General features: G+C 47.8%; 1 protein-coding gene across 9 annotated transcripts in view; it reads left to right on the top strand.

Annotated features, from left to right (window-relative positions):
• Nucleotides 1–26,060, top strand: part of SEC31A (SEC31 homolog A, COPII coat complex component) — an 80,467-nt gene that overhangs the window by 1,056 nt on the left and 53,351 nt on the right. For 5 of the 9 annotated variants that reach the window (XM_070756953.1, XM_070756946.1, XM_070756948.1 and 2 more), the window contains exons 2-8: nucleotides 9,614–9,696; nucleotides 12,710–12,833; nucleotides 16,399–16,597; nucleotides 19,572–19,667; nucleotides 22,595–22,735; nucleotides 24,495–24,637; nucleotides 25,669–25,768. In XM_070756953.1, coding sequence (XP_070613054.1) covers nucleotides 9,618–9,696; nucleotides 12,710–12,833; nucleotides 16,399–16,597; nucleotides 19,572–19,667; nucleotides 22,595–22,735; nucleotides 24,495–24,637; nucleotides 25,669–25,768 — 882 coding nt within the window. In that variant the 5' untranslated portion in view covers nucleotides 9,614–9,617. The remainder of the gene's footprint in view (nucleotides 1–9,613; nucleotides 9,697–12,709; nucleotides 12,834–16,398; nucleotides 16,598–19,571; nucleotides 19,668–22,594; nucleotides 22,736–24,494; nucleotides 24,638–25,668; nucleotides 25,769–26,060) is intronic. The other 4 variants (XM_070756954.1, XM_070756949.1, XM_070756947.1 and 1 more) reach the window with 1 other exon arrangement.

Here is a 26,060-nt window from a genome sequence, read left to right as displayed (position 1 = left end):
AGCAAAGTTGGCTCTTCTATGTCTTGTGGACTTCAACTCCCAGGATTCCTGAGCCAATCGTGCTAGCTCAGAAATTCTGGGAGTTGAAGTCTACATGTCATAGAAGAGCCAACTTTGCCTACCCCTGCCTTAGACTAATTGATCTCTCCCCCTTTCTAAGAGGTCTGTAAGGGGCGTGCAAAAGTGCACCATTGTGCCTACCGTCCCTGTCCTACTGTTCTATTTGTCTTCTTTTGTTACTTTTCATCATTACTTATCTAATGTTTTATTTGTACAAATTACCATCCTATAATTGTTTGACAAATACATAAATAAAATAAAAATAAAACATATATTTCTTATGGTATAAAACTGAGGTGTGCAAAATTTTAGGTTTCTTTAAGTACAGGGTAACAAAATGTCGCAAGGCTTTTTGCCATTTTGCCAAAATTGGTCCACTTGACAAAGAATGACCCATCATACATACATATATACATAATTAAGCATATGCCTACATATTTGACACAGAGAAACAACACGGAGGCAGACATGTACATGGAGCTGTAGGCCAGCCCCTGGCTTTTGCAATCCTGCTCTCTGCTGCAATTTCCGGGCTAAAATTCTATGTTTTTTGTCAAAACTCTCACCTTTTCCAGACTGATTCCGGCTTAGAGGTCAGTAAGGGGCTTGCATAACTGCACCAGTGTGCCTACCGTCCCTGTCCTAAGTTTCTCTCTTATTAGTACCAATAACATGTATATAAACAGTGTCGTTTCTTTGTATATTACCAATATGTACTCGACAAAATAAAATAAAATAAATTGTATTTGCACCACTGGCAGGGTTTACTCAGCCTTCCATCCCTCCGAGATGGGTAAAATTAGGAGCCAGATTGTTGGAGGCAATTCTGTAAACCACTTAGAGAGGGCTGTAAAAGCACTATGAAGCGGTATATAAATTTAAATGCTAAAATGCATTTCGGCTGGTTCAAAAGGGAAGGCAGGCAGTTTTGCAAACTTCGGCTCCCCCTTTCTCTTGTTAGCTCTCGGGCTTGTGTGGTTGTGATTGTGGTTTCAGAAAAGAACACCACACACCACCTGGGCAAAATCTTGCAAGAAGGGGTTTCACCCACAGTTCATTGCCTACTTTTCTTGTTTTAATTTCAGGGATTGATATTTATTTATTTACTTATTTATTGGACTTATATGCCGCCCCTCTCTGTGGACTCGGGGCAGCTCACAACACCTCAATATATAAAACACTTCTAAATCCAATTAACAGCAATAATTAATTTAAAATATTTTTTAAAAGCTAAGCATTTAAAAGTCAAACATTCAGAAACATGCTACAGCATCATACACATTCACTGGCCAGAGGCTGGGGTCCAATGACCCCAGGCCTGGCGGCATAAATACGGTTTCAAGTTCTTACGAAAGGCAAGGAGGATGGAGAGAGTGTGAATCTCTGGGGGGAGTTGATTCCAAGGGCCGGGCCCCACACAGAGAAGGCTCTTTCCTAAGGACCCACCAAGTGACATTGTCTAGTTGACGGGACCTGGAGAAGGCCAATTTTGTGGGATGTCACCTAACTGGACGCTGGGATTTGTGTGGCAGAAGGCGGTCCCGCAAGAAATATCCAGGCGGTAGGAAGGAATACAACTTATATTATAGAACACAGCCGCGAGAGCCATAGTGGGGCTTCCAAGATTCGCCCACGTTTCTTCAACACTCCTTGGCTTGCATTGGCTGCCAATCAGTTTCCGGTCACAATTCAAAGTGTTGGTTATGACCTTTAAAGCCCTACATGGCAATGGACCAGATTACCTCCGGAAACGCCTGCTACCGCACGAATCCCAGCGATCGATAAGGTCCCACAGAGTTGGCCTTCTCCGGGTCCCATCGACTAGACAATGTCTTTTGGCGGGCCCCAGGGGAAGAGCCTTCTCTGTGGCAGCCCCGGCCCTCTGGAACCAACTCCCCCCAGAGATTAGAACTGCCCCCACCCTCCCTGTCTTTCGTAAACTACTCAAGACTCATTTATACCGCCAGGTATGGGGGAGTTGAGATATTCCTTCCCCCTAGGCCATTACAAGTTATGCATGGTATGTTTGTGTGTATGTTTGGTTTTATAATAGGGGGTTTTAGTTGTTTTTATTATTGGATTGTACATGTTGTGTTTATTATTGTTGTTAGCCGCCCCAAGTCTGCAGAGAATTGAGCCCCATATTTTTTGCTGCTTAAGTGAGACATTGGTTAAGTAGTTTTTGCCCAGTTTTTGCCACTTTCCTAGCCGCGGTGGTTAAGTAAATCAGTGCAGCGAAGTTATTAACATGGCTGTGAAAGTGAACCTGGCGTCCCCATTTGTTTGTCAGAAGGTTTCCAAGCGTGGATCACATGACTTTGGGACACCGCAACTGTCGTGTAAGTGCGCGTCAGTTCCCAAGTAGCTGAATTTTGATCACTTGACCATGGGGGAAGCTGCGATGGTTATGTGAAAAACGATAGTAAATCACTTTTTGCAGTGTTTCCTGTTGTCACTTTGAATGGTCACCAAATGAACTGTTGTAAGTCAAGGACTACTTGTAGTTGTATCAGTGGTAAAATACGTAGATAGTAAGTCCTTCTATATAAGTTTGCCGACATATCACATCTTATTGGAATATCTCTGGGACCGCCTTCTGCCACACGAATCCCAGGGACCAGTTAGGTCTCTTCTCCGGGTCCCGTCAACTAAACAATGTCGTTTGGCGGGACCCAGGGGAAGAGCCTTCTCTGTGGCGGCCCCGACCCTCTGGAACCAACTCCCCCTAGAGATCAGAATTGCCCCCACCCTCCTCGCCTTTCGTAAGCTCCTTAAAACCCACCTTTGTCGTCAGGCATGGGGGAACTGAGATATTCCCTTCCCCCTAGGCCTATACAATTTATGCATGGTATGCTTGTGTGTATGTTTGGTTTTTTAAATAGGGGTTTTTAAAAAAAAATTAAATACTGGATTTGTTACATGTTGTTTCATTATTGTTGTTAGCCACCCTGAGTCTACGGAGAGGGGCGGCATACAAATGTAATAGATAGATAGATAGATAGATAGATAGATAGATAGATAGATAGATAGATAGATAGATAGATAGATAGATAGATAGATAGATAGATAGATAGATAGATAGATGCAGCGGTGGGCTAGATAGATGGATGGATGGACGGACGGACGGACGGACGGACGGACGGACGGACAGACAGACAGACAGACAGATAGATAGATAGATAGATAGATAGATAGATTGGATAGATAGATAGATAGATAGATAGATAGATAGATGGATGGATGGATGGATGGATAGATGGATAGATAGATAGATAGATAGATAGATAGATAGATAGATAGATAGATAGATAGATAGATAGATAGATAGATAGATAGATAGATAGATAGATAGATAGATAGATAGATTGGATAGATAGATAGATAGATAGATAGATAGATAGATAGATAGATAGATAGATAGATAGATAGATAGATAGATAGATAGATAGATAGATGCAGCGGTGGGCTACTAGCTGGAACGCTAAATTGCACTCGCCGCCGCGGCTCATAAATGCTTGTGGGGCCAGTGCAATTTTGCTTCTGTACCTGTGGAGGTAGAAAAATTGCGCACGGAGCCGCAGTTGCGCCCATATTTTGGCGATGGCTTTTTTGCTTCCGCGCATACCGAAACACGGGCTCACCTGTGGTTCCATGCGAGATTTTGCTACCTCCACAGGTGCAGAAGCAAAATCGCACTGGCCCCGCAAGAACTTACGAGCCGCCGTGGCAAGCGCAATTTAGCGTTCCGGCTAGTAGCCCACCACTGCGTGTATGTGAATTTTCACTCTTGCTTTTCATTAGTTGCTTCTTTTAATTTGCATGGTTTATTGCGTTGGTGCACATTATCATTGTGTGGCTGATTGAACTGTAGTTTACTTTTATTTCCTGCATTTTGCCCAACTGTCCTGAAACATAAATTTATCACACAGGAAGAATCTGGGCATAACGTTTAGCTAAACCTTTTTTAGTGGCTTGAGTGAACACAGACTTTCCTTTCCGACGCCTGTTCTTGAAACCTGATTAAAATGGCAAAGTAATAGTTATTGTTCCCTTTGTATAGTTTTTTGGGTTCAAAAGGCAGGATGGGAATTTTGGAGGGCAAAGGGAAGCTCCTGGAGCAGTGATGGCGAGCCCTTTTTTTTTTGCTCAGGTGCCAAAAGGGTGCACGCGTACGCCATAGCTAACATGCGCATAATGCAATGCCCTCGCACAGACAACCCCCCCCCCACACACACACTGCCCCACACACATATGCATGCCGGCCTTATTGAAGCCTGCTGAACTTCTGGTAGGCCCGTTGGGCTGTTTTTTATTTTATTTATTTATTTATTTATTGGATTTGTATGCCGCCCCTCTCCGGAGACTCGGAGCGGCTAACAGCAACAATAAAACAGTGTACAATAGTAATCTAATACTAAAAACGATTAAAAACCCATTAATATAAAAACCAGACATACATACATACATACATACCATGCATAGAATTGTAAAGTCCTAGGGGGAAAGAGGATCTCAATTCCCCCATGCCTGATGGCAGAGGTGGGTTTTAAGTAGCTTACGAAAGGCAAGGAGGGTGGGGACAATTCTAATCTCTGGGGGGGAGTTGGTTCCAGAGGGCCGGGGCCACCACAGAGAAGGCTCTTCCCCTGGGTCCCGCCAAGTGACATTGTTTAGTTCAGTGTTTTTCAACCAGTGTGCCGGGGCACACTAGTGTGCCGCAAGACATGGTCAGGTGTGCCGTGAAGAAGGAAGCTCAGGTTCTGGTCTCGCAACTTTTTGCTGAGAGAGAGAGACTGAGAGAAAGAAAGCAAGAAAGAGAGTGAGAGAAAGAAAGAAAGAAAGAAAAGAGAAAGAGAAAGCAAGAGAGAGAGAAAGAGAAAAGGAGAGGAAGGGAGAGAGAGAGAGAAATGAGCAAAAAGGGGAGGAAAAAAGATCAATGAGAAAATGATTGAGACAGAGAATGAGAGGAAAGAGCGAGAAAAGAAGAGAGAGAAGTGACTCTTGATTGAAAGCATATGATAAAAAGCACCCAAAGAATAAGAGAGAGAAAAAAACCCAGCCTTCACCTGTTTTTGGAAATGGTTCAAGAGTGTGTATATACACACACACACACAAGGGGGGGAGGAGACAGGGATGGAAAAAGAGAGGAGAGTGTCTTAGGGTGTCATTTGGTGTCATTTTGGTTGGTGGTGTGCCCCAGGATTTTGTAAATGTAAAAAATGTGCCGCGGTTCAAAAAAGGTTGAAAATTACTGGTTTAGTTGACGGGACCCGGAGAAGATCCACTCTGTGGGACCTATCTGGTTGCTGGGATTCGTGCAGCAGAAGGCGGTCCCTGAGATAATCTGGTCCGGTGCTTCAGGAGCCTCTGGATGGCAAAAAAAACCCCACCCAACAGGCCTACCTGAAGTTTGTTCTGAACGTCTGGTAGATTTGTTGGATACAGAAGCTTTCTTGAAGCCTGAGGAGAGCGAAAATGGCCTCCCCTGCCCTCTGGAAGTCTGAAAATCAGCTGGCCACCACACACATGCACGCTGGAACTGACAATAGGGCAATGCTTCATGGCATCAGACCACACTATCCCCGGGACCACCTTCTGCCGCACGAATCCCAGTGACCGATTAGGTCCCACAGAGTTGGCCTTCTCTGGGTCCCGTCGACGAAACAATGTCGTCTGGTGGGACCCAGGGGAAGAGCCTTCTCTGTGGTGGCCCCGACCCTCTGGAATCAACTCCCCCTGGAGATCAGGACTGCCCCCACCCTCCTTGCCTTTCGAAAACTCCTTAAAACCCACCTCTGTCGTCAGGCATGGGGAAATTGATTCCCCTGGGCTGCTCCGTTTTATGCAAGGTATGTCTGGGATGTATGACTGTTTTATATTAAGGGTTTTAAATGGTTTTTAACTATTGGATTTGTACTGTTGTTGTAAGCCGCTCCGAGTCTCCAGAGAGGGACGGCATACAAATCTGATAGATAGATAGATAGATAGATAGATAGATAGATGGATGGATGGATGGATGGATGGATGGATGGATGGATGGATGGATGGATGGATGGATGGATGGATGGACGGACGGATGGACGGACGGACGGACAGATAGATGATAGATAGATGATGATGATGATTATTATTATTATTATTATTATTATTTATTAGATTTGTATGCCGCCCCTCTCCGCAGACTCGGGGTGGCTCACAGCAATCATAAGAACAATATATAGCAACAAATCTAATATTAAAATCTAAAATAACAATTTTACATTAAAAAGCCTAAAAACCCCAGTACAGTGATCCCCCGCTCGTTGCGAGGGTTCCGTTCCAGGAGCCCCCGCAACGAGCGGGTTTTCGCGAAGTAGCGATGCGGAAGTAAAAACACCGTCTGCGCATGTGCAGATGGTGTTTTTACTCCCACAGCGCTAGCGAGGAGCCGAAGATTGGGAGCGAACTCGCTCCCGGACTCGGCTCGAAAGCGCCGAGAGACAGCGCCAAGGAACGGGCCTGTCCACGCTGTCTCTCGGCGCTTTCGAGCCGAGTCCGTGAGCGAGTTCGCTCATGGACTCGGCTCGAAAGCGCCGAGAGAGAGCGTGGACAGGCCCGTTCCTTGGCGCTGTCTCTCGCCGCCTTCGAGCCGAGTCCGGGAGCGAACTCGCTCACGGACTCGGCTCGCAAGCGCCGAGAGACAGCGTGGACAGGCCCGTTCCTTGGCGCTGTCTCTCGCCGCCTTCGAGCCGAGTCCGGGAGCGAACTCGCTCACGGACTCGGCTCGCAAGCGCCGAGAGACAGCGTGGACAGGCCCGTTCCTTGGCGCTGTCTCTCGCCGCCTTCGAGCCGAGTCCGGGAGCGAACTCGCTCACGGACTCGGCTCGAAAGCGCCGAGAGAGAGCGTGGACAGGCCCGTTCCTTGGCGCTGTCTCTCGCCGCCTTCGAGCCGAGTCCGGGAGCGAACTCGCTCACGGACTCGGCTCGAAAGCGCCGAGAGAGAGCGTGGACATCGCCCGTATCTAGAAGAAGTTGCCACCCGAGCGCTCTTGCCCGGCGGGAGGCGAAGCATATGGGTGGGGGGGCTGTCAGGACACCCTCCCACCCCAGCACTTTGCATCCCGCCGGCAAAGAGCAATAAGGCAGCAGCTTCTGCCGGACACGGGCAATGGGCGGGACAGAGAAGCGGGAAGAATCAGGAGGTTCCTTTGGCGGCTGGAGGCTGCCTGGCACCCGCTGCAGCCAAAACAACAAAGCCAGGCAGCCCCCAGCTGCCAAAGGAGCCTCCTGATTCTCCCCGCTTCTCTGTCCCGCCCATTGCCCATGTCCGGCAGAAGCTGCCTCCCGTGCCGATGTTCCCCGCCAAGCCCAGTTCGGCTTCCCTGGCTGCTTGGCCGGAGGGGGGGGGGCTCGGCCAAAAGGGGCTGGAGACGCAGCGATTTGCCTCCCGCCCCTCACCCCTGTGCCACCGGCACGTCATCTTCCCTCCCAGACAAAAAGGCCGGCCTTTGGGGATGAAGGGGTGTGTTCAGCTCTGCGTCTCCAGCTCCTTTCGGCCGAGCCCCCCCCCCCCCCCCCCCGGCCAAGCAGCCAGGGAATCCGAGCCAGGCTTGGCAGGGAACATCGGCACGGGAGGCAGGAGACGATCGGGCGACCGGAGCAGCAGCCAGGGAAGCCGAGCCGCGGGCGGGACCAGGTGGGGGCTGGAATTTCTCCGCCAGGGCGAAGGGCGGGCGAGCGGGTGCTGGGGAGGGCTTCTCGCCCTCCCGACAGCAAGAGGGGGGAGCGAACGGCGTGGGCAGGCGAAGGGCGGGCGAGCGGCAGCGAGGAGTTTGCGTGGGCGGTGGGGAAACTCCTCGCTGACGCCAGCAAGAGGGGGAAGACCCAGGGAAGCCGCTGCCATCTACGCATGCGTGCCCGGCACGCATGCGTAGATGGTATTTTTGACTTCCGGGTTGAAAAATAGCGAAGTACCCTGTTCGCAATGGTTGGGGACGCAATAAACGGGGGATCACTGTATATAAAAAACATACACACAAACATATCATACATAAAACTACATAGGCAAGGGGGAGATGTCTCAGTTCCCCCATGCCTGACGGCAGAGGTGGGTTTTAAGAAGTTTACGAAAGGCAAGGAGGGCGGGGGCAGTCCTAATCTCTGGGGGGAGCTGGTTCCAGAGGGTCGGGGCTGCCACAGAGAAGGCTCTTCCCCTGGGTCCCGCCAGCCAACACTGTTTAGTCGACGGGACCCGGATAGATAGGTAGAGCAACGCCTCACGTGCATTTGCTGGCTGGGGAATTCTGGGAGTTGAAGTCCAAATATCTTCAAGTTGCCAAGGTTTGGAAACACTGCCATAGAGCCCGGCAGAACATTTTCTAGCACACCAAGGAGGCAAGAAATTCTTTGAGAGATGCATCATAACACCACACTTATAATTATCTCAATCTTTCTTTGTTAACTCAAACCTTATTTACATTTTGACAATGCTGAAAGCAAATACTGTATAATAGAGAGCCACAAAACTGAGGACAGAACATTGACTCACCGGCTGCTTCACCCTAGGAGAATCAAACATCGGGCCTTATATATTTTGGGTTTGAATTTAGAAGCTTAATGCTCCATTCTCTCCTTTGAAATCCAGTTTGGCAATCTGATCTTGAGAAAGATACCTAGGCTACAGAGGCTTTTCAGAGTGGGGTAGCAGGCATATAAATTTAATAAGAATGGTGGAAGGTCTTAAGCATAAAACGTATCAGGAAAGACTTCATGAACTCAATCTGTATAGTCTGGAGGACAGAAGGGAAAAGGGGGGAAATGATCAAAATATTTAAATATGTTAAAGGGTTAAATAAGGTCCAGGAGGGAAGTGTTTTTAATAGGAAAGTGAACCCAAGAACAAGGGGACACAATCTGAAGTTAGTTGGGGGAAAGATCAAAAGCAACATGAGAAAATATTATTTTACTGAAAGAGTAGTAGATCCTTGGAACAAACTTCCAGCAGACGTGGTAGATAAATCCACAGTAACTGAATTTAAACATGCTTGGGATAAACATATATCCATCCTAAGATAAAATACAGAAAATAGTATAAGGGCAGACTAGATGGACCATGAGGTCTTTTTCTGCCGTCAGACTTGTATGTTTCTATGTAAATTAATAAATAAAGAGAATACTTGTCATTTGGTGTTTGTTTTAGCAATGAATAACTTTGGAGTAACGTCAATCTTTCTTTGTGTCAGTTTAAGGGAGGGTTTCCAACTTTGGCCACTTTAAGACTTGTGGACTTCAGCTCCCAGAATTCCTCAGCCAGCCATGGAATTCTGGGAGTTGAAGTCCACAAGTCATAAAGTGGCCAAGATTGGAGAAATCTGGTTTAAAGCAGGTCCATGAAAATTTGAATCATTTATTTATTGAAATGCCTTTAGTGAGAAAGAAAAAACCGGAGGAGAAAGGGCTTTCCCAGTTATTTTCCCCTGGATTCCTTTTCTTGGGGGAGAAATTAAAAATAATATTAAAGTAAGTGATCTTAGTAGGATAATAACGTTGATATTCTCTGTATTTGTATTCTCAGCAGGATGAAACTGAAAGAGGTAGACCGTACTGCCATGCAGGCATGGAGCCCTTCTCAACATCATCCCATTTACTTGGCCACAGGTAGGTTGCTGGGTTTGATTGAAGAGGGTTGGGTAATAGCAGAAATACTACCGGTTTGGGAATATAGTGGTATTTCTACCTACGAACGCCTCTACTTAAGAAGTTTTCTAGATAAGAACCGGGTGTTCAAGATTATTTTGCCTCTTCTCAAGAACCATTTTCCACTTACAAACCCGAGCCTTTGAAGCTGTAACTGGAAAAGGCAGGGAGAAGCCTCTGTGGGGCCTCTCTAGGAATCCCCTGGGAGGAAACAATGCCGAAAAAGCAGGGAGAAGTCTCTGTGGGGCCTCTCTAGGAATCTCCTAGGAGGAAATAGGGCCGTAAAAAGCAGGGAGAAGTCTCTGTGGGGCCTCTCTAGGAATCTCCTAGGAGGAAATAGGACCGTAAAAAGCAGGGAGAAGTCTCTGGGGCCTCTCTAGAAATCTCCTAGGAGGAAACAGGGCCAGAAAAAGCAGAGAGAAGTCTCTGTGGGGCCTCTCTAGGAATCTCCTAGGAGGAAATAGGACCAGAAAAAGCAGGGATAAGCCTCTGTGGGGCCTCTCTAGGAATCTCCTAGGAGGAAACAGGGCCAGAAAAAGCAGGGAGAAGTCTCTGTGGGGCCTCTCTAAGAATCTCCTAGGAGGAAACAGGGCTGGAAAAAGTAGGGAGAAGTCTCTGTGGGTCCTCTCTAGGAATCTCCCAGGAGGAAATAGGACCAAAAAAAGCAGGGAGAAGTCTCTGTGGGGCCTCTCTAGAAATCTCCTGGGAGAAAACAGGGCTGGAAAAAGCAGGGAGAAGTCTCTTTGGGGCCTCTCTAGGAATCTCCTGGGAGAAAACAGGGCTGGAAAAAGCAGGGAGAAGTCTCTGTCGGGCCTCTCTAGGAATCTCCTAGGAGGAAACAGGGCCAGAAAAAGCAGAGAGAAGTCTCTGTGGGGCCTCTCTAGGAATCTCCTAGGAGGAAACAGGGCCAGAAAAAGCAGGGAGAAGTCTCTGTGGGGCCTCTCTAAGAATCTCCTAGGAGGAAACAGGGCTGGAAAAAGCAGGGAGAAGTCTCTGTGGGTCCTCTCTAGGAATCTCCCAGGAGGAAATAGGACCAAAAAAAGCAGGGAGAAGTCTCTGTGGGGCCTCTCTAGGAATCTCCTGGGAGAAAACAGGGCTGGAAAAAGCAGGGAGAAGTCTCTGTGGGGCCTCTCTAGGAATCTCCTAGGAGGAAACAGGGCTGGAAAAAGCAGGGAGAAGTCTCTGGGGCCTCTCTAGGAATCTCCTGGGAGGAAACAGGGCTGGAAAAAGCAGGGAGAAGCCTCTGTGGGGCCTCTAGGAATCTTCTAGGATTTGTATGCTGCCCTTCTCCGTAGACTCGGGGTGGCTAACAACAATAATAAAACAGCTTATAACAAATCTAATATTTAAAATAACTAAAAACCTTCATTAAAACCAAGCATAAACACAAACATACCATGCATAAATTGTATAGGCCTAGGGGGAAAGGAGTATCTCAATTCCCCCATGCCTGACGACAGAGGTGGGTTTTAAGGAGCTTACGAAAGGCGAGGAGGGTGGGGGCAATTCTGATCTCTGGGGGGAGCTGGTTCCAGAAGGTCGGGGCCACCATAGAGAAGGCTCTTCCCGCCAAACGCCATTGTTTAGTCCAGCGTTTCCCAACCGGTGTGCCGCGAGACACAGCCATGTGTGCCGCGAAGCCTAGGGAAGCTCCAGCTGGGCGGGGCGCTGCCGGACCGCCGGTGCCTCGGACCTGGAGCTCCCACTCGCAGCTGTCCCCCGGCTACTGCCCGATGCAGCTGTTTCCGGTGCTCTCCTACTGGGCCCCAAAGAAGGAAGGCGGGAAAAAGGAGAGCTTCATTATTCGCGCCTCCTTTTTCCCACCTTCCTTCTTTGGGGCCCAGCAGGAAAGCGCTGGAAACAGCGGCATCTGGCAGTAGCCGGGGGACAGCTGCGAGCACCGTTCCCCGTAAGCTGCCCCCTCTCCTCCTCCGCCGCCACCGCCTCCTGTCTTGGGGCACGATCTGCCCCCTCTCCTCCACCGCCGCTTCCTGCCTTGGGGCGAGCAATCCGGGAGTCCGGAACTGTGTGGCTTTGCGCCATGAAGAGAAAATGGCCGACTTTTTCCTGCTGCCCGAGTCGTTTTCTCTTCATGGCGCAAAGCCACACAGTCCTGGACTCCCGGATCGCTCGCTTCTCCGGTCAGCAAAGCCATCTGCCCAGGAAAGCGCCGCACATTGAAAAAGTGCGATGCTTTTCTGGCAGCCGGCTTGCTGGCTGGAGAAGCGAGCGATCCGGGAGTCCGGGACTGTGGCTTTGCGCCATGAAGAGAAAACGGCAGCAGGGAAAAGTCAGCCCGGCTAACGGGAGGCGGCGCGTGGCTGGGCGCTGGGGACGTCTGGGAGGGCGAGGGGGCTGATCGCTGCTGCCTCTTAGCTGCAGAGCCGGCTGGCAGAGGCGAAGACAACAGCCGCCGGCTCTCTCCCTCCACTCTCTCCGGCTCTCTCACTTTCTTTTTCTCTCTGTTGCCGGCGTAGTGAACGAGAGAGAAAGAGAGAGAGAGAAAAAGGAGGGGAGAGAGAATGAGAGAGAAAGAAAGCAAGAGAGCGAGAGAAAGAGAGGGGGAAGGAGGGAGAGGGAAAGACATAGAGGGAGGGAAGGAGGGAGAGAGAAAGAGAGCAAAAAAGAGAGGAAGAAAGAAAGAGGGATGGAGAGAGAGAAAGAAGGGAAGGAAGGGAGAGAAAGAGGGAGGGAGAAATAGAGTGAAATGGAGGAAGAGATTTTTTTTTGTCCAAACTTTTCTTTAGCCCCCCCCGCCCCGCCCCCTCAGTGTTCCCCAGAATTTTGAAAATATGAATAATGTGCCGCGGCTCAAAAAAGGTTGGGAAACACTGGTTTAGTCGACGGGACCCGGAGAAGGCCAACTCTGTGGGACCTAACTGGTCGCTGGGATTCGTGCGTCAGAAGGCGGTCCCGGAGATATTCTGGTCCGATGCCATGAAGGGCTTCATAAGCAAATGTGTCTTTCTTGCAGGTACCTCTGCTCAGCAGTTGGATGCCACTTTCAGCACCAATGCTTCCCTAGAAATATTTGAACTTGATTTGACAGACCCAGCACTGGATATGAAGTCCTGTGCCACTTTCTCCTCCCCTCATAGGTAAGTCCGGGATTTTAAAGCTTTGTTTCTGCAGCGCCCTATATAAAAGGGTTAAAGTGTAAAAGTTAAGACTCCCTTTGGGGGTTGAATAACTGTTTCACAGGGGTCACCTAAGACCACGGGAAAACACAAATTTCCTATGGTGTTAGGAACTAACGTGTCTATTCTGGTGCCTGGGAACATATTTTTACAATCCAACCAATCAGGCGTTTACAGTCGGGGTGTCCCTCTGACCTTCCTGCCAATCAGCTTAAAGCTCTGTTGGGAGTCTTGGCACTAGACTTATGGTTGGGGGTCACCACAACATGAGGGACTGTATTAAGGGGTTACAGTTGAGAACCATTGTAATACAGGGTACTGTCATCCAGTCTGTTTGTTTCATATGCCAATGAAAATTCCAATGTACCCTGTTTTCCCCAATATAAGACATTCCCTGATAATAAGCCTGTCAGGTATGTAGATTTAATAGCTGTAAGCTGCTGAGAAGTTGTAAGCGGAGGCAACCAGAAGCTGATGCAGTGTTTCCCAACCTTGGCAACTTGAAGATATCTGGAATTCAACTTCCTCACTGGCTGAGGAATTCTGGGAGTTGAAGTCCAAATATCTTAGAAACATAGAAGACTGACGGCAGAAAAAGACCTCATGGTCCATCTAGTCTGCCCTTATACTATTTCCTGTATTTTATCTTACAATGGATATATGTTTATCCCAGGCATGGTTAAATTCAGTTACTGTGGATTTACCAACCACGTCTGCTGGAAGTTTGTTCCAAGGATCTACTACTCTTTCAGTGAAATAATATTTTCTCACGTTGCTTTTGATCTTTCCCCCAACTAACTTCAGATTGTGTCCCCTTGTTCTTGTGTTCACTTTCCTATTAAAAACACTTCCCTTCTGAACCTTTTTTAACCCTTTAACATATTTAAATGTTTCAATCATGTCCCCCCTTTTCCTTCTGTCCTCCAGACTATACAGATTGAGTTCATTAAGTCTTTCCTGATACGTTTTATGCTTAAGACCTTCCACCATTCTTGTAGCCCGTCTTTGGACCCGTTCAATTTTGTCAATATCTTTTTGTAGGTGAGGTCTCCAGAACTGAACACAGTATTCCAAATGTGGTCTCACCAGCGCTCTATATAACGGGATCACAATCTCCCTCTTCCTGCTTGTTATACCTCTAGCTATGCAGCCAAGCATCCTACTTGCTTTTTCCTACCGCCCGACCACACTGCTCACCCATTTTGAGACTGTCAGAAATCACTACAGTGATCCCCCGTTTATTGCGTCCCCAACCATTGCGAACAGGGTACTTCGCTATTTTTCAACCCGGAAGTAAACAACACCATCTGCGCATGTGTGCCATTTTCTTTCTATGGCCACGCATGCGTAGATGGTGGAGTTTGCCGGGCAGATCAGCTGCTGGGCGGCTTCCCTGGGTCTTCCCCCTCTTGCCGGGTTTCCCCTTTGCGTGGGCGGCGGGGAAACCCCAGCGCCGCTTCCCAGCTGAGTGGCGCGAGCAACGGCGTGGGCGGGCGAAGGGCGGGCGGTGGGCGCTCGGACAAGCGGCGGCCGCACCAGCAGCAGCGAGGAGCCAAACATCCGTGTTTCCCCTTTCTGTGGGCAGCGGGTTTCTTCGGCTCCTCGCTGGTCCCCAATTCCGCCAACATCAGGCTCTCCACACGCCCTTTCGCCGTAACACGAGAGCCTTCCGAAAACTCTTTCCGAGCGCCTCAGAACAGCACCCCCACCCCTCTTTGATTCCCTCAACCCGCCCGGCCCCTCGCTCCCCTTTTCCACACGCGCCACCCAAGAAACGGTTCATCCCGTCTGGGCTTCCCCCCCTCCTCTTGCTCGCTCGCGCTCTCGTTTCCTCTTCCCGCCGCCGCATTCGGAGCCCGAGAGGGGGAAAGAGAAGAATGGAGAGAGCCGCGCGCCGGAGACTGCCCCCGCTCCCGCCTCAACAGCAGCCACGGGAGGGGAGTTGCTGCAGCTGCCCCCAGACTTTCCACCAAGCCCAATACCGCCAGCCCACATGCCCGCCTCTCCCCGCGGCTGAGGAGGAGCGAGAGGAGCAGCAAAGTCCCACGCAAGTGCATCTTCTCCAGGCGGGGGCAAGAGCGGCGGGGCGAGTCCGCAGGGGCATGAAGGATCTCTCCGCCGGCCTCGGGAGCGCGTGGGAGGGTGGCGAGCCTAGGAAGACGAGGCGACGCCGGCCGCTGTCGAGGTAGAGGAGGAAGCGGATTGGCGCTCCGTCCCGCCAGGGTTCCTCTCCATGAGGGCGTCCGCCGAGCTGCCCGAGCTGCCCGTCTTCAATTCACCATCTCACCCGGGCTCCCGATCCTGCTGGGCGGCAGGGAGACTCGGCGGGGAGCGCGCGCGTCCGGGACCCAGAGCGCCCTTGTGGCCGCCCATTCATGCCGCTCCGTCGCTCGCCATGCTGGCTTCCCCTCAGGAGACGCGCCTGAGTGGCCTTTTTGCAGTTCCTCTCTGTTCCTCTCAAGAGTTCTTGCGGGGGGAAAGCCGCTAGCCGGCTTTCGGAGCTCCTCCGCCGTCACCCGGCTTCTGGCAGAAGCCTTCTCTCTTTTTTTTCGTGCGCTTGGCGAGGAAAAGCAGCAAGAAAAAAAAGAGAGAAGGCTTCTACCAGAAGCCGGGTGACGCCGGAGGAGCTCCGAAAGCCGGCTAGCGGCTTTTCCCCCGCAAGAACTCCTGAGAGGAACAGCAAAAAGGCCACTCAGGCGTGTCTCCCGAGGGGAAGCCAGCGACGGAGCGGCATGAATGGGCGGCCACAAGGGCGCTCTGGGTCCCGGACGCGCGCGCTCCCCGCCGAGTCTCCCTGCCGCCCAGCAGGATCGGGAGCCCGGGTGAGACGGTGAATTGAAGACGGGCAGCTCGGCGGACGCCCTCATGGAGAGGAACCCTGGCGGGGCGGAGCGCCGATCCGCTTCCTCCTCTACCTCGACGGCAGCCGGCGTCGCCTCGTCTTCCTAGGCTCGCCACCCTCCCACGCGCTCCCGAGGCCAGCGGGGAGATCCTTCATGCCCCTGCCCGTCGAGTGCCGCAAACGGCAGGATCCGCTCGGTCGCCCGCGGCTTTTTTCCTGCGGACTCGCCCCGCCGCTCTTGCCCCCGCCTGGAGAAGATGCACTTGCGCGGGACTTTGTTGCTCCTCTCGCTCCTCCTCAGCAGCGGTGGCACGAGCGGCGGCCGGACGAGTGGCGGCAGCACGAGCAGCGGCGGCACGAGCGGTGGCCGGACAAGCGGCGGCGGCACCAGCGGCGGCCGGACAAGGGGCGGGCGGGCAGGCGGCTCCTCAGCTGTTGGGCGGGGGTCTTCCCAGGTGCGGAAGTAAAAAACATCTGCACATGCGCCATGGAAAAAAAAGGGCGCACATGCGTAGATGGTGTTTTTACTTCCGCATCACTATATTGCGAAAAACCGATCATTGCGAGGGGTCCTGGAACGGAACCCTCGCAATGATCGGGGGATCACTGTACACCTAAATCCTTCTCTTCTGAAGTTTTTGCTAACACAGCTTTTATCCCTGGGTTCTTGACGTTGTCTTGCAGGTATCACAAATTGATCTGGAGTCCTCACAAAACAGCATCCGATGAGAATGTTTCCGGAGTTCTTATTGCTGGTGGTGAAAATGGGAATATCATTTTGTATGATCCGGCTAAAATATTAGCCGGTGAAACCGAAGTCATGATTGCTCAGAACGACAAGCATACGGGACCTGTCCGAGCTCTGGATGTTAACCTGTTCCAGGTTAGAGTTTCCTTACAACTTTTCGTAGTGTCTTCAAAGTACTTCAGATCAAATTCTGCCATTCTGTTCCCCTCTTTAAGTTTGTCCTACATGGCATCGGACCAGAATACCTCCGAGACCGTCTTTTGCCGCACGAATCCCAGCGGCCGATAAGGTCCCACAGAGTTGGCCTTCTCCGAGTCCCGTCGACTAAACAATGTCGTCTAGCGGGAGTCAGGGGAAGAGCCTTCTCTGTGGTGGCCCCGGCCCTCTGGAATCAACTCCCCCCAGAGATCAGAACTGCCCCCACCCTCTTTGTCTTTTGTAAATTGCTAAAGACCCATCTATACCGCCAGGCATGGGGGAATTGAGACATCTCCCCCAGGCTTATATAGTTTTATGTATGGTATGCTTATGTTGTATGTTTTTTATAGTTTTTATGTATGTTTTTAGAAATTTTTTCTTTTAAATATTAGATTTGTTTATTGTACACTGTCTATTGTTGTTGTGAGCCGCCCTGAGTCTGCGGAGAGGGGCGGCATACAAATCTAATAAATTATTATTAATTATTACTATTGATAGATCACAATTTCCAACAGTTCCCGAGCCTTCGTGGTCACTTTTTGTGAGACAGGCCATATCAGTTTGACAAAATGGATAAGAGTGTTTTTTAATTGGTTTTTAGGCTTTTAGATTTTAATTTTAATTAATAGGATTTTGTTGTACATTGTTTTTCTATACAGTGGTACCTCGAGATACGAGTTTAATTCGTTCCTGACCTGGGCTCTTAAGTCGAGCAGCTCTTATCTCGAACGACTTTTCCCCATAGGAATTAATGTAAATAATTTTAATTGGTTCCAGCCCTCAAAAAACTCACAAAGTTAGTCTAAATTATGCAGAAAGACAAGTTTTTAATGAAGAAATGTACATGTACATATAAATGAATAATGAAGTTTCTTTCACTTAACTTGTAAACTTTCTTAAACTTTTAAATTTACATATGTTCAACTTCTCTGCCACCCAATCCTGTAGGACAGAGGTCCCCAACCCTTTTTGCACCAGGGACCGGCTTTAAGCGATCAAGAGAGGAATGGGATAAATGAATGGACGGAGGGTGGGAAGGAAGGAAGGAAAGAGGGAAGGGACAGGAACAGAGGAAGGAAGCAAGGAAACTTATGAAAGGGGAGAGTAAGAGAGGAATGAGTGAAGGGAGGGAGGGAGGGAAGAAGGTGGGAAGGAGAAAGAAAAGAAGAAATAGAGGAAGGGAAGGTAAAAGAGAGAAAGAAAAAGAGCAAGAAAGAAAGAAAGAAAGAAAGAAAGAAAGAAAGAAAGAAAGAAAGGGGGAAGGGACAGGAACAGAGGAAGGAAGCAAGGAAACTTATGAAAGGGGAGAGTAAGAGAGGAATGAGTGAAGGGAGGGAGGGAGGGAAGAAGGTGGGAATGAGAAAGAAAAGAAGAAATAGAGGAAGGGAATGTAAAAGAGAGAAAGAAAAAGAGCAAGAAAGAAAGCTGCAAGCACCCCCCCGAGCCCCCCAGGCCGGCTGCAACCTTTTAAAACACGCGCGCCGCTTCGCAGCTGTCTCCTGAAGCCGAACGCGGAAGTTAGCGTTTGGCTTCAGGAGACAGCTCCTTGGCGCTTGTATCTCGAATTTGGGCTTGTAAGTAGAACAAAAATATCTCTCCCCTCCCAGCTCTTATCTCGAGTTGCTCTTAAGTAGAGCAGCTCTTATGTCGGGGTTCCACTGTATGTTGTAAACCGCCCCGAGTCTTCGGAGAGGGGCGGCATATAAATCCTTTTTTTAAAAAAAATAATATAATTTTATTGATTTTTTTTGAAAATTTTACAAAAGAACAAAACAAAAAGCATAAAGTGTACCATCACCAAACAGAAAAAAAATCCCTTCACCAGGGAAGATTCAATTTTGTATCCTTCATTTGCTTTGTCTCTGGGCTACATTGTTCATTCTTTATAGAGTGATTGAATTGTATTTCTTACATTTGCATCGCTTACTGATGTTGTTAATATATAATTTTTAACCTTCTCCCACCGCCTCATTGTTGCTGCTAATTTCTCTTCATTATAATTATGTAGTCTAATTTCCATAATTTCATAGTGAATGTGATCCGCCATGTATTTGCACCAATTTTTTATCATCCATTTATTGTCATCTTTCCACCCAAGCACTATAGTTGCCTGGGCACTTTCTATCGCTGCAATTTTCATTTCTTCATATTCTGTTACCTCACTATTTTTTATCAATAATGCTGCTTCCTTAGTTATTTTCCGATTACCATTCGTAATTTTGTTCACTTCCATTTGTATTTGTTTCCAAAAATTTTGAACTTTATTGCATTCCCAAAACATGTGCATAAATACTCCTTTTTCCTTACACCCATGCCAACAATTTCCTTTCTTCGTTGTTTGAAAGCGTGCTCATTGTACTGGTGTATAATACCATTTATGTAATATTTTTCTTCTCATCTCTCTTATTCTTGTGTTTTTAATTCTTTTAATATTTTCAATTATACCTTCCATATCCCATTCATCAATTTCTAATTCGTCCTGCCAATATCTCGTCAGTCCTTTTACTACTTGTTCTTCCGCTTGTAATAATTCTCTATATATGTTACCCGTTTGTGCTTTTATATTCTTACACTTTTCCCTAAGTATCTTTTCTAAATTTATTTCTTGTCTCATGAATATTTCTTTATTTTCCCTTTTACTTAAATATGTGCTTATCGCGTTAATTTGTAACCAGTTTTGTTGTCCCAGGCACCTCTCTATTTCATTTCTATTAATTCTTCCGTCCCTTTCATATAACCGTTCTGTTCTCTGTATACCTTTCCTCCTTAATTCCCATATTATCTTTATGAGGTTGGCGGCATATAAATCCGATATAAATAAATGAATGAATGAAAAACCCATGAGCATTAGATGTCTTGAAAAAGCGACTTTTGGTGTAATTTAATTCATAGTGCTTGCTTTGTGTTACAGACAAATCTAGTGGCTTCTGGTGGGAATGAGTCAGAGATCTACATCTGGGATTTAAATAACTTTGAAACACCGATGACACCGGGAACCAAGACACAGGTAATGGATTAAATTACGTCTGCGAGGACTGTGAAAGTAACTGGATAAGAGGGGCGAGGCCAAGGAGGTTGTGTTGCACTTAGGTGCGATTGTATTTGCATTGCCCTTCTGGTCCTATCTCTGGTGTTCTGGTCCAAGCTTAGAAATGCCTTTCTCAGTCAGATAAAACTCCACACAAAGGGGTAAATCATACAGATTACATTTATGGTCTGGTATCTCCAAATCATGAAATTCCTCAGCTCTTATATGTCCATATTCTGTCCCATTACATGTAGGTCAGTGGCTCTCAACCTTTCTAATGCTGTGACCCCTTCATTCCTCGTGTTGTGGTGACCCCCAACCATAAGTCGAGCGCCAATTCTCCCAACAGAGCTTTAAGCTGATTGGCAGGAAGGTCAGAGGGACACCCCCCCTGTAAATGCCTGATTGGTTGGATTGTAAAAAAAATACGTTCCAAGGCGCCAAAAAAGCCTCTAGAGTTGTTAACCTGATCCTACGCAGCTTCTGCTCGGCAATCTCACTCTACTCACAAGAGCCTACAAAACTTTTGCCAGACCCATCCTTGACTACTGCTCATCGGTCTGGAACCCATATCACATCTCAGACATCAACACCCTTGAAAATGTCCAAAGATATTTCACCAGAAGAGCCCTTCACTCCTCCACTCGAAACAGAATATCCTACGAAAATAGACTAACAATCCTGGGCCTAGAAAGCCTAGAACTACGGCGCCTAAAACACGATTTGAGTATTGTCCACAAGATCATATGCTGCAACGTCCTACCAGTCGATGACTACTTCAGCTTCAACCGCAATAACACAAGAGCACGCAACAGATTCAAACTTAATACGAACCGCGCCAAAGTTGACTGTAAAAAATATGATTTCAACAATCAAGTTATCGAAGCGTGGAACTCATTACCGGACTCAATTGTGTCAACCCCTAACCCCCAACACTTCTCCCTTAGACTCTCCACGATTGACCTCTCCAGGTTCCTAAGAGGCCAATAAGGGGCGTAAATAAGTGCACTGGTGTGCCTTTCGTCCCCTGTCCAATTATCTTTCCTTTCCTTCACCTATCTTATATATTCTCTTCCTTTCATATATCCTCTCCTCTAAGTTCACTTTCACCCTCTTTTATATTATCACATGTCTATTTTTCTTCCTATGTATTTGTATATTGGACAAATGAATAAATAAATAAATAAATAAATAAATAAATAGAAGCTTTAGTTCCTAACACCATGGGAAATTTGTCTTTGTCCCATGGTCTTAGGCGAACCCTGTGAAATGGCCGCTCGACCCCCAAAGGGGTCCTGATCCCCCCAGGTTGAGAACCGCTGACGTAGGTAAAAAGAGATTTATTTCTCCCATCTGCAGGCAGTTGCATGGTCCTTTGTCAAGACTTAAAAATGGTTGTTGGAGAGCATGGCACAATTACCCAATTAGCTCAGTGACCAATAACAACATACAGATGAGGCCACATGTCATGGACTACATTACCCAGAGTGCAATCCGCAGCTACGAATGTCCCCTAATGCAATCCCTTAAAGGAATAGCTAAATATCCCTTTAATCTGTCAGCAAATCTGATTTGGTTTCTCATTCAGTATGTGAACATTCTAAATCGCACAAACATTCATAGGTGTTTAAAGGTTGTTCTAGAAAAACTGGTTTAGAAAAAACCCCGTGAGAATTCGTCTGAGTCAAAGAAACATCATGTTCCTTAGTATAACAAATACAAAGCATGGTATTTAGGAGAGTATCCAGGTCATACGTTTGCCTTTTAAAGGTATTGGATTCTTAATACCACATTGTAAATATAACTTGAGGGTTTTCCCTCTTCTGTTCCATCTACTTCCTGCTTGGCGTTCCTTACATGAGTACAGTAGTACCTCGTCTTACGAACCTAATTGGTTCCGGAAGGAGGTTCGTAAGGCGAAAGGTTCGTAACACGAAACAATGTTTCCCATAGGAAATAATGTAAAAGCGATTAATGCATGCAGGGGGGGTGTCGCAAAATGGCGCTCCGCTGGGTGCCGCCGCCCGGCTGTCACCGTTTAAAACAGCTGGGGGGCTTCTCAGCATTCTCCCGAACCCGAACTTTTGCCGAACTTTTTGGGTTCGGGTTCAGGAGGCCGCCGAGAAGCGCCACCGCCCACCTGTCACCTTCTGAAACAGCCGGGGGGCTTCTCGGCGTCCTCCCGTACACTGAACCCGGAAGTTCGGCAAAAATTCGGGTTCGGGTTCCGGAGGCCGGCGAGAAGCACCCGGCTGTTTCAGAAGGTTACAGTTGGGCGGCACCGCCTAGCGGAGCGCCGTTTTTACAATCAGCAACAGCGTTTTCAGCCGATCTGGAGGCTGAAACGGAGGTGGGGAATCCCAATAGGGAATTCCATGGGCGGAGCTTTGACGTCACGAAGACGTCTTTCCTGGTCGGCCGAAACGTGGCCTCCAAGCGCCATTTTGCGATCTGCAGTGGGTTCGTAAGTCGAAAAACGTTCGCATGAAGAGGCAAAAAATTTCCGAACCCCAGGTTCGTATCTCGAAATGTTCGTATCACGGGAGGTTCGTATCACGAGGTACCACTGTAGTAGCAATAGCAATAGCACTTAAGACTTATATACCGCTTTCTAGTGCTCTCCAGCCATCTCTAAGTGTTTTACAGAGTCAGTCTATTGCCCCAAACAATTTCTGGTCCTCATTTTACCCCAGACTTTGGAAGGATAGAAGAATCAACCAACTTTGAGCCTGGTGAGATTCGAACGGCCAAATTGCAGGTAGCCAGCAGAAGTAGCCTGCAGTACTGCATTCTAACCACCGCGCCACCGTAGGAGAGAAAAAACTAACACATTCATGTTGTGCAGTAAGTACTAAGCTAAGGAAGGTTGAATCCATTTCCAACCATTTTTTCCCCTCTCTCAACAGCCTCCTGAAGACATCAGCTGTATTGCATGGAATAGACAAGTCCAACATATCTTGGCTTCGGCGAGCCCCAGCGGTCGTGCCACCGTATGGGACCTCAGGAAAAACGAGCCCATTATTAAAGTCAGCGACCACAGCAATCGGGTAGCTATTCAGCGGCGAAGTCGGAATTTATGCCTTAAATGCAACGGATCGGGGTGGGAATTAATTTCGGGGAATAATTAGAAAGCTACAGGTAGTCTTCAGGCTTAACGACTGCCACTGAGGCTAAAATTTACATTGCAAAGCGAGATGGTTTGTTAAGTGAGTTTTGGCTTTACAGTCTTTTATGACACAGTTGTTAAGTGAATCAGCTTTAGCTGTTCCACTGATGATACCCAGTTGTACATCTCCACCCCATGTCCAGTCAACGAAACAGAGGAAGTGATGTGCCGGTGCCTGGAGGCTGTTAGGGTCTGGATGGGTGTCAACAGACTCAAACTCAACCCTGATAAGACGGAGTGGCTGTGGGTTTTGCCTCCCAAGGACAATTCCACCTGTCCGTCCATTACCTTGGGGGAGGGATTATTGACCCCCTCAGAGAGGGTCCGCAACTTGGGCATCCTCCTCGATCCACAGCTTACACTAGAGAACCATCTTTCAGCTGTGGCAAGGGGGGCGTTTGCCTGGTGCACCAGTTGCGGCCCTATCTGGACCGGGAGTCACTGCTCACAGTCACTCATGCCCTCATCACCTCGAGGTTCGACTACTGTAACGCTCTCTACATGGGGCTACCTCTGAAAACTGTTCGGAAACTTCAGATCGTGCAGAATACAGCTACAAGAGCAATCATGGGCTTCCCTAGGGTATGCCCATGTTACACCAACACTCCGCAGTCTGCATTGGTTGCCGATCAGTTTCCGGTCACAATTCAAAGTGTTGGCTTTTAAGATGCGAATAATAATAATAATTTATTAGATTTGTATGCCGCCCCACTCCAAAGACTCGGGGCGGCGCACAACAACAATAATAACAATATTACAATGGAACAAATCTAATATTAAAAAAAAACTAAAACCCCCATCATTTTAAAAACCATGCAACACATGCATACCAAACATAAAATATAAAAAGCCTGGGAAAGATGTCCCAGTTCCCCCATGCCTGGCGATACAGGTGGGTCTTAAGTAATTTGCGAAAGACAAGGAGGGTGAGGGCAGTTCTAATCTTTGGGGGGAGTTGATTCCAGAGGGTTGGGGCCGCCACAGAGAAGGCTCTTCCCCTGGGGCCCGCCAGATGACATTGTTTAGTCGACGGGACCCGGAGAAGGCCAACTCTGTTGGACCTTATCGGCCGGTGGGATTCGTGCGGTAGAAGACGGTTCCGAAGGTATGTACTTCCGAATTAAAGACCAAAAAAGTTGGAGCTTTTTACTGAACGAAGAAAGTGCAGTGCAGATTGTATAAACCTGGCCTTCTCCCCGACACATATTCAGTTTTTTATACTAGAGATGATCCTATACACCAGCGGTCCCCAAACAACAACAACAATTAGAAGGGGACACAATCTGAGGTTAGCTGGGAGAAAGATCAGAAGCAACATGAGAAGATATTATTTTACTGAAAGTAGTAGATGCTTGGAACAAACTTCCAGCAGGCATGGTTGGTAAATCCACAGTAACTGGATTTAAACATGCCTGGGATAAACATAGATCCATCCTAAGATAAAATACGGGAAATAGTATAAGGGCAGACTAGATGGACCAGGAGGTCTTTTTCTGCTGTCAGTCTTCTATGTTTCTATGAAGGGCATTTGGCCAGCAAACGCTTAGCTGCATTCGGTCATCTCAACTCCACCCCAATGCAAAGGATTACAAGGTTGTTGTTTTTTTTTAAAAAAATGAACACTATTTATACCATTTCAGATGCACTGCTCGGGGCTGGAATGGCATCCTGAGGTCGCTACGCAAATGGTTCTAGCTTCGGAAGATGACCGGCTGCCCGTAATCCAGATATGGGACCTGAGATTTGCATCTTCCCCTCTTCGTGTTCTTGAAAACCATGCAAGGTGCATAAATATACAGCTTTGACGAATGCGGGCTAGAAAGACTGGCGAAGATGTTAGAGCAAAATACATTGACAGATTTTCATGCGAAAGGGGTTGGCAGAACAATGATTAAATAACATTGGAAAATAAACATATAGGGTTGGAAGCAGATAGTTAGAGATACAGTGGTACCTCTACCTAAGAACGCCTCTACTTACGAACTTTTCTAGATAAGAACTGGGTGTTCAAGATTTTTTTTGCCTCTTCTCAAGAACCATTTTCCACTTACAAACCCGAGCTTCCGAAACTGTAACCGGAAAAGGCAGAGAGAAGCCTCTGTGGGGCCTCTCTAGGAATCTCCTGGGAGGAAACACGGCCAGAAAAGGCGAGGAGAAGCCTCTGTGGGGCCTCTAGGAATCTCCTGGGAGGAAACAGGGCCAAAAAAGGCGGGGAGAAGCCTCCATGGGGCCTCTCTAGGAATCTCCTGGGAGGAAACAGGGCTGGAAAAGGCAGGGAGAAGCCTCTGTGGGGCCTCTCTAGGAATCTCCTGGGAGGAAACGGCCAGAAAAGGCGAGGAGAAGCCTCTGTGTGGCCTCGCTAGGAATCTCCTGCCAGAAAAGGCAGGGAGAAGCCTCCCTGGGGCCTCTCTAGGAATCTCCTGGGAGGAAATAGGGCCTCCCTGTGGTTTCCACAATTGCAACCATTATTTGCTTTTATATTGATTCCTATGGGAAAAATTGCTTCTTCTTACAAACTTTTCTACTTAAGAACCTGGTCACGCAACAAATTAAGTTCGTAAGTAGAGGTACCACTGTACATATTTATATCAGCATTCAAAATAAGATTTTGTTTTATTTGAGACAAAAGCAAAAAAAAGGAACTCTTGAGCATTTTGGGTGATAGTTTTGGACTTTTGTTTATGATGAAGGCCCTTTTATTCTAATCGTTTCCTCTCTTTTTTCAAATTTTAATGTCCCGTTGATATCAGTTACATATTTGCAATGTTTGGCTAATTTGATAAGTGTTTTGATTTTTTTTTCTTTTTTACACAGAGGTATTTTGACAATTGCTTGGAGCATGGCAGATCCTGAACTACTGCTTAGCTGTGGCAAAGATTCTAAAATCCTTTGTTCCAATCCAAACACAGGAGAGGTATTTGCGTTTAAGTAACATTTAAACCAGTGATTTTCAACCTTTTTTGAGCCGGGGCACATTTTTTATATTTACAAAACCATGGGGCACATTGAGAAGGGGGGGGGAAGTTTGGGCAAAAAAATTCTCTTCCTCCCTTTCACTCTATTTCTCTCTCCCTCCCTCTTTCTCTCCCTTTCTTTTTTCTCTCTCCATCCCTTTCTTTCTTTCTTTCTCCCTTCCTTCCTCTTTTTTGCTCTTTCTCTCTCTCTTTCTTTCTCTCTCTCTTGCTCTCTCTCTCTTCTCTCTCTCA

Source organism: Erythrolamprus reginae, chromosome 7 (assembly GCF_031021105.1).
Source record: "Erythrolamprus reginae isolate rEryReg1 chromosome 7, rEryReg1.hap1, whole genome shotgun sequence".
NCBI lineage: Eukaryota > Metazoa > Chordata > Lepidosauria > Squamata > Dipsadidae > Erythrolamprus > Erythrolamprus reginae.
This window is presented reverse-complemented; position numbering and strand designations above follow the sequence as displayed.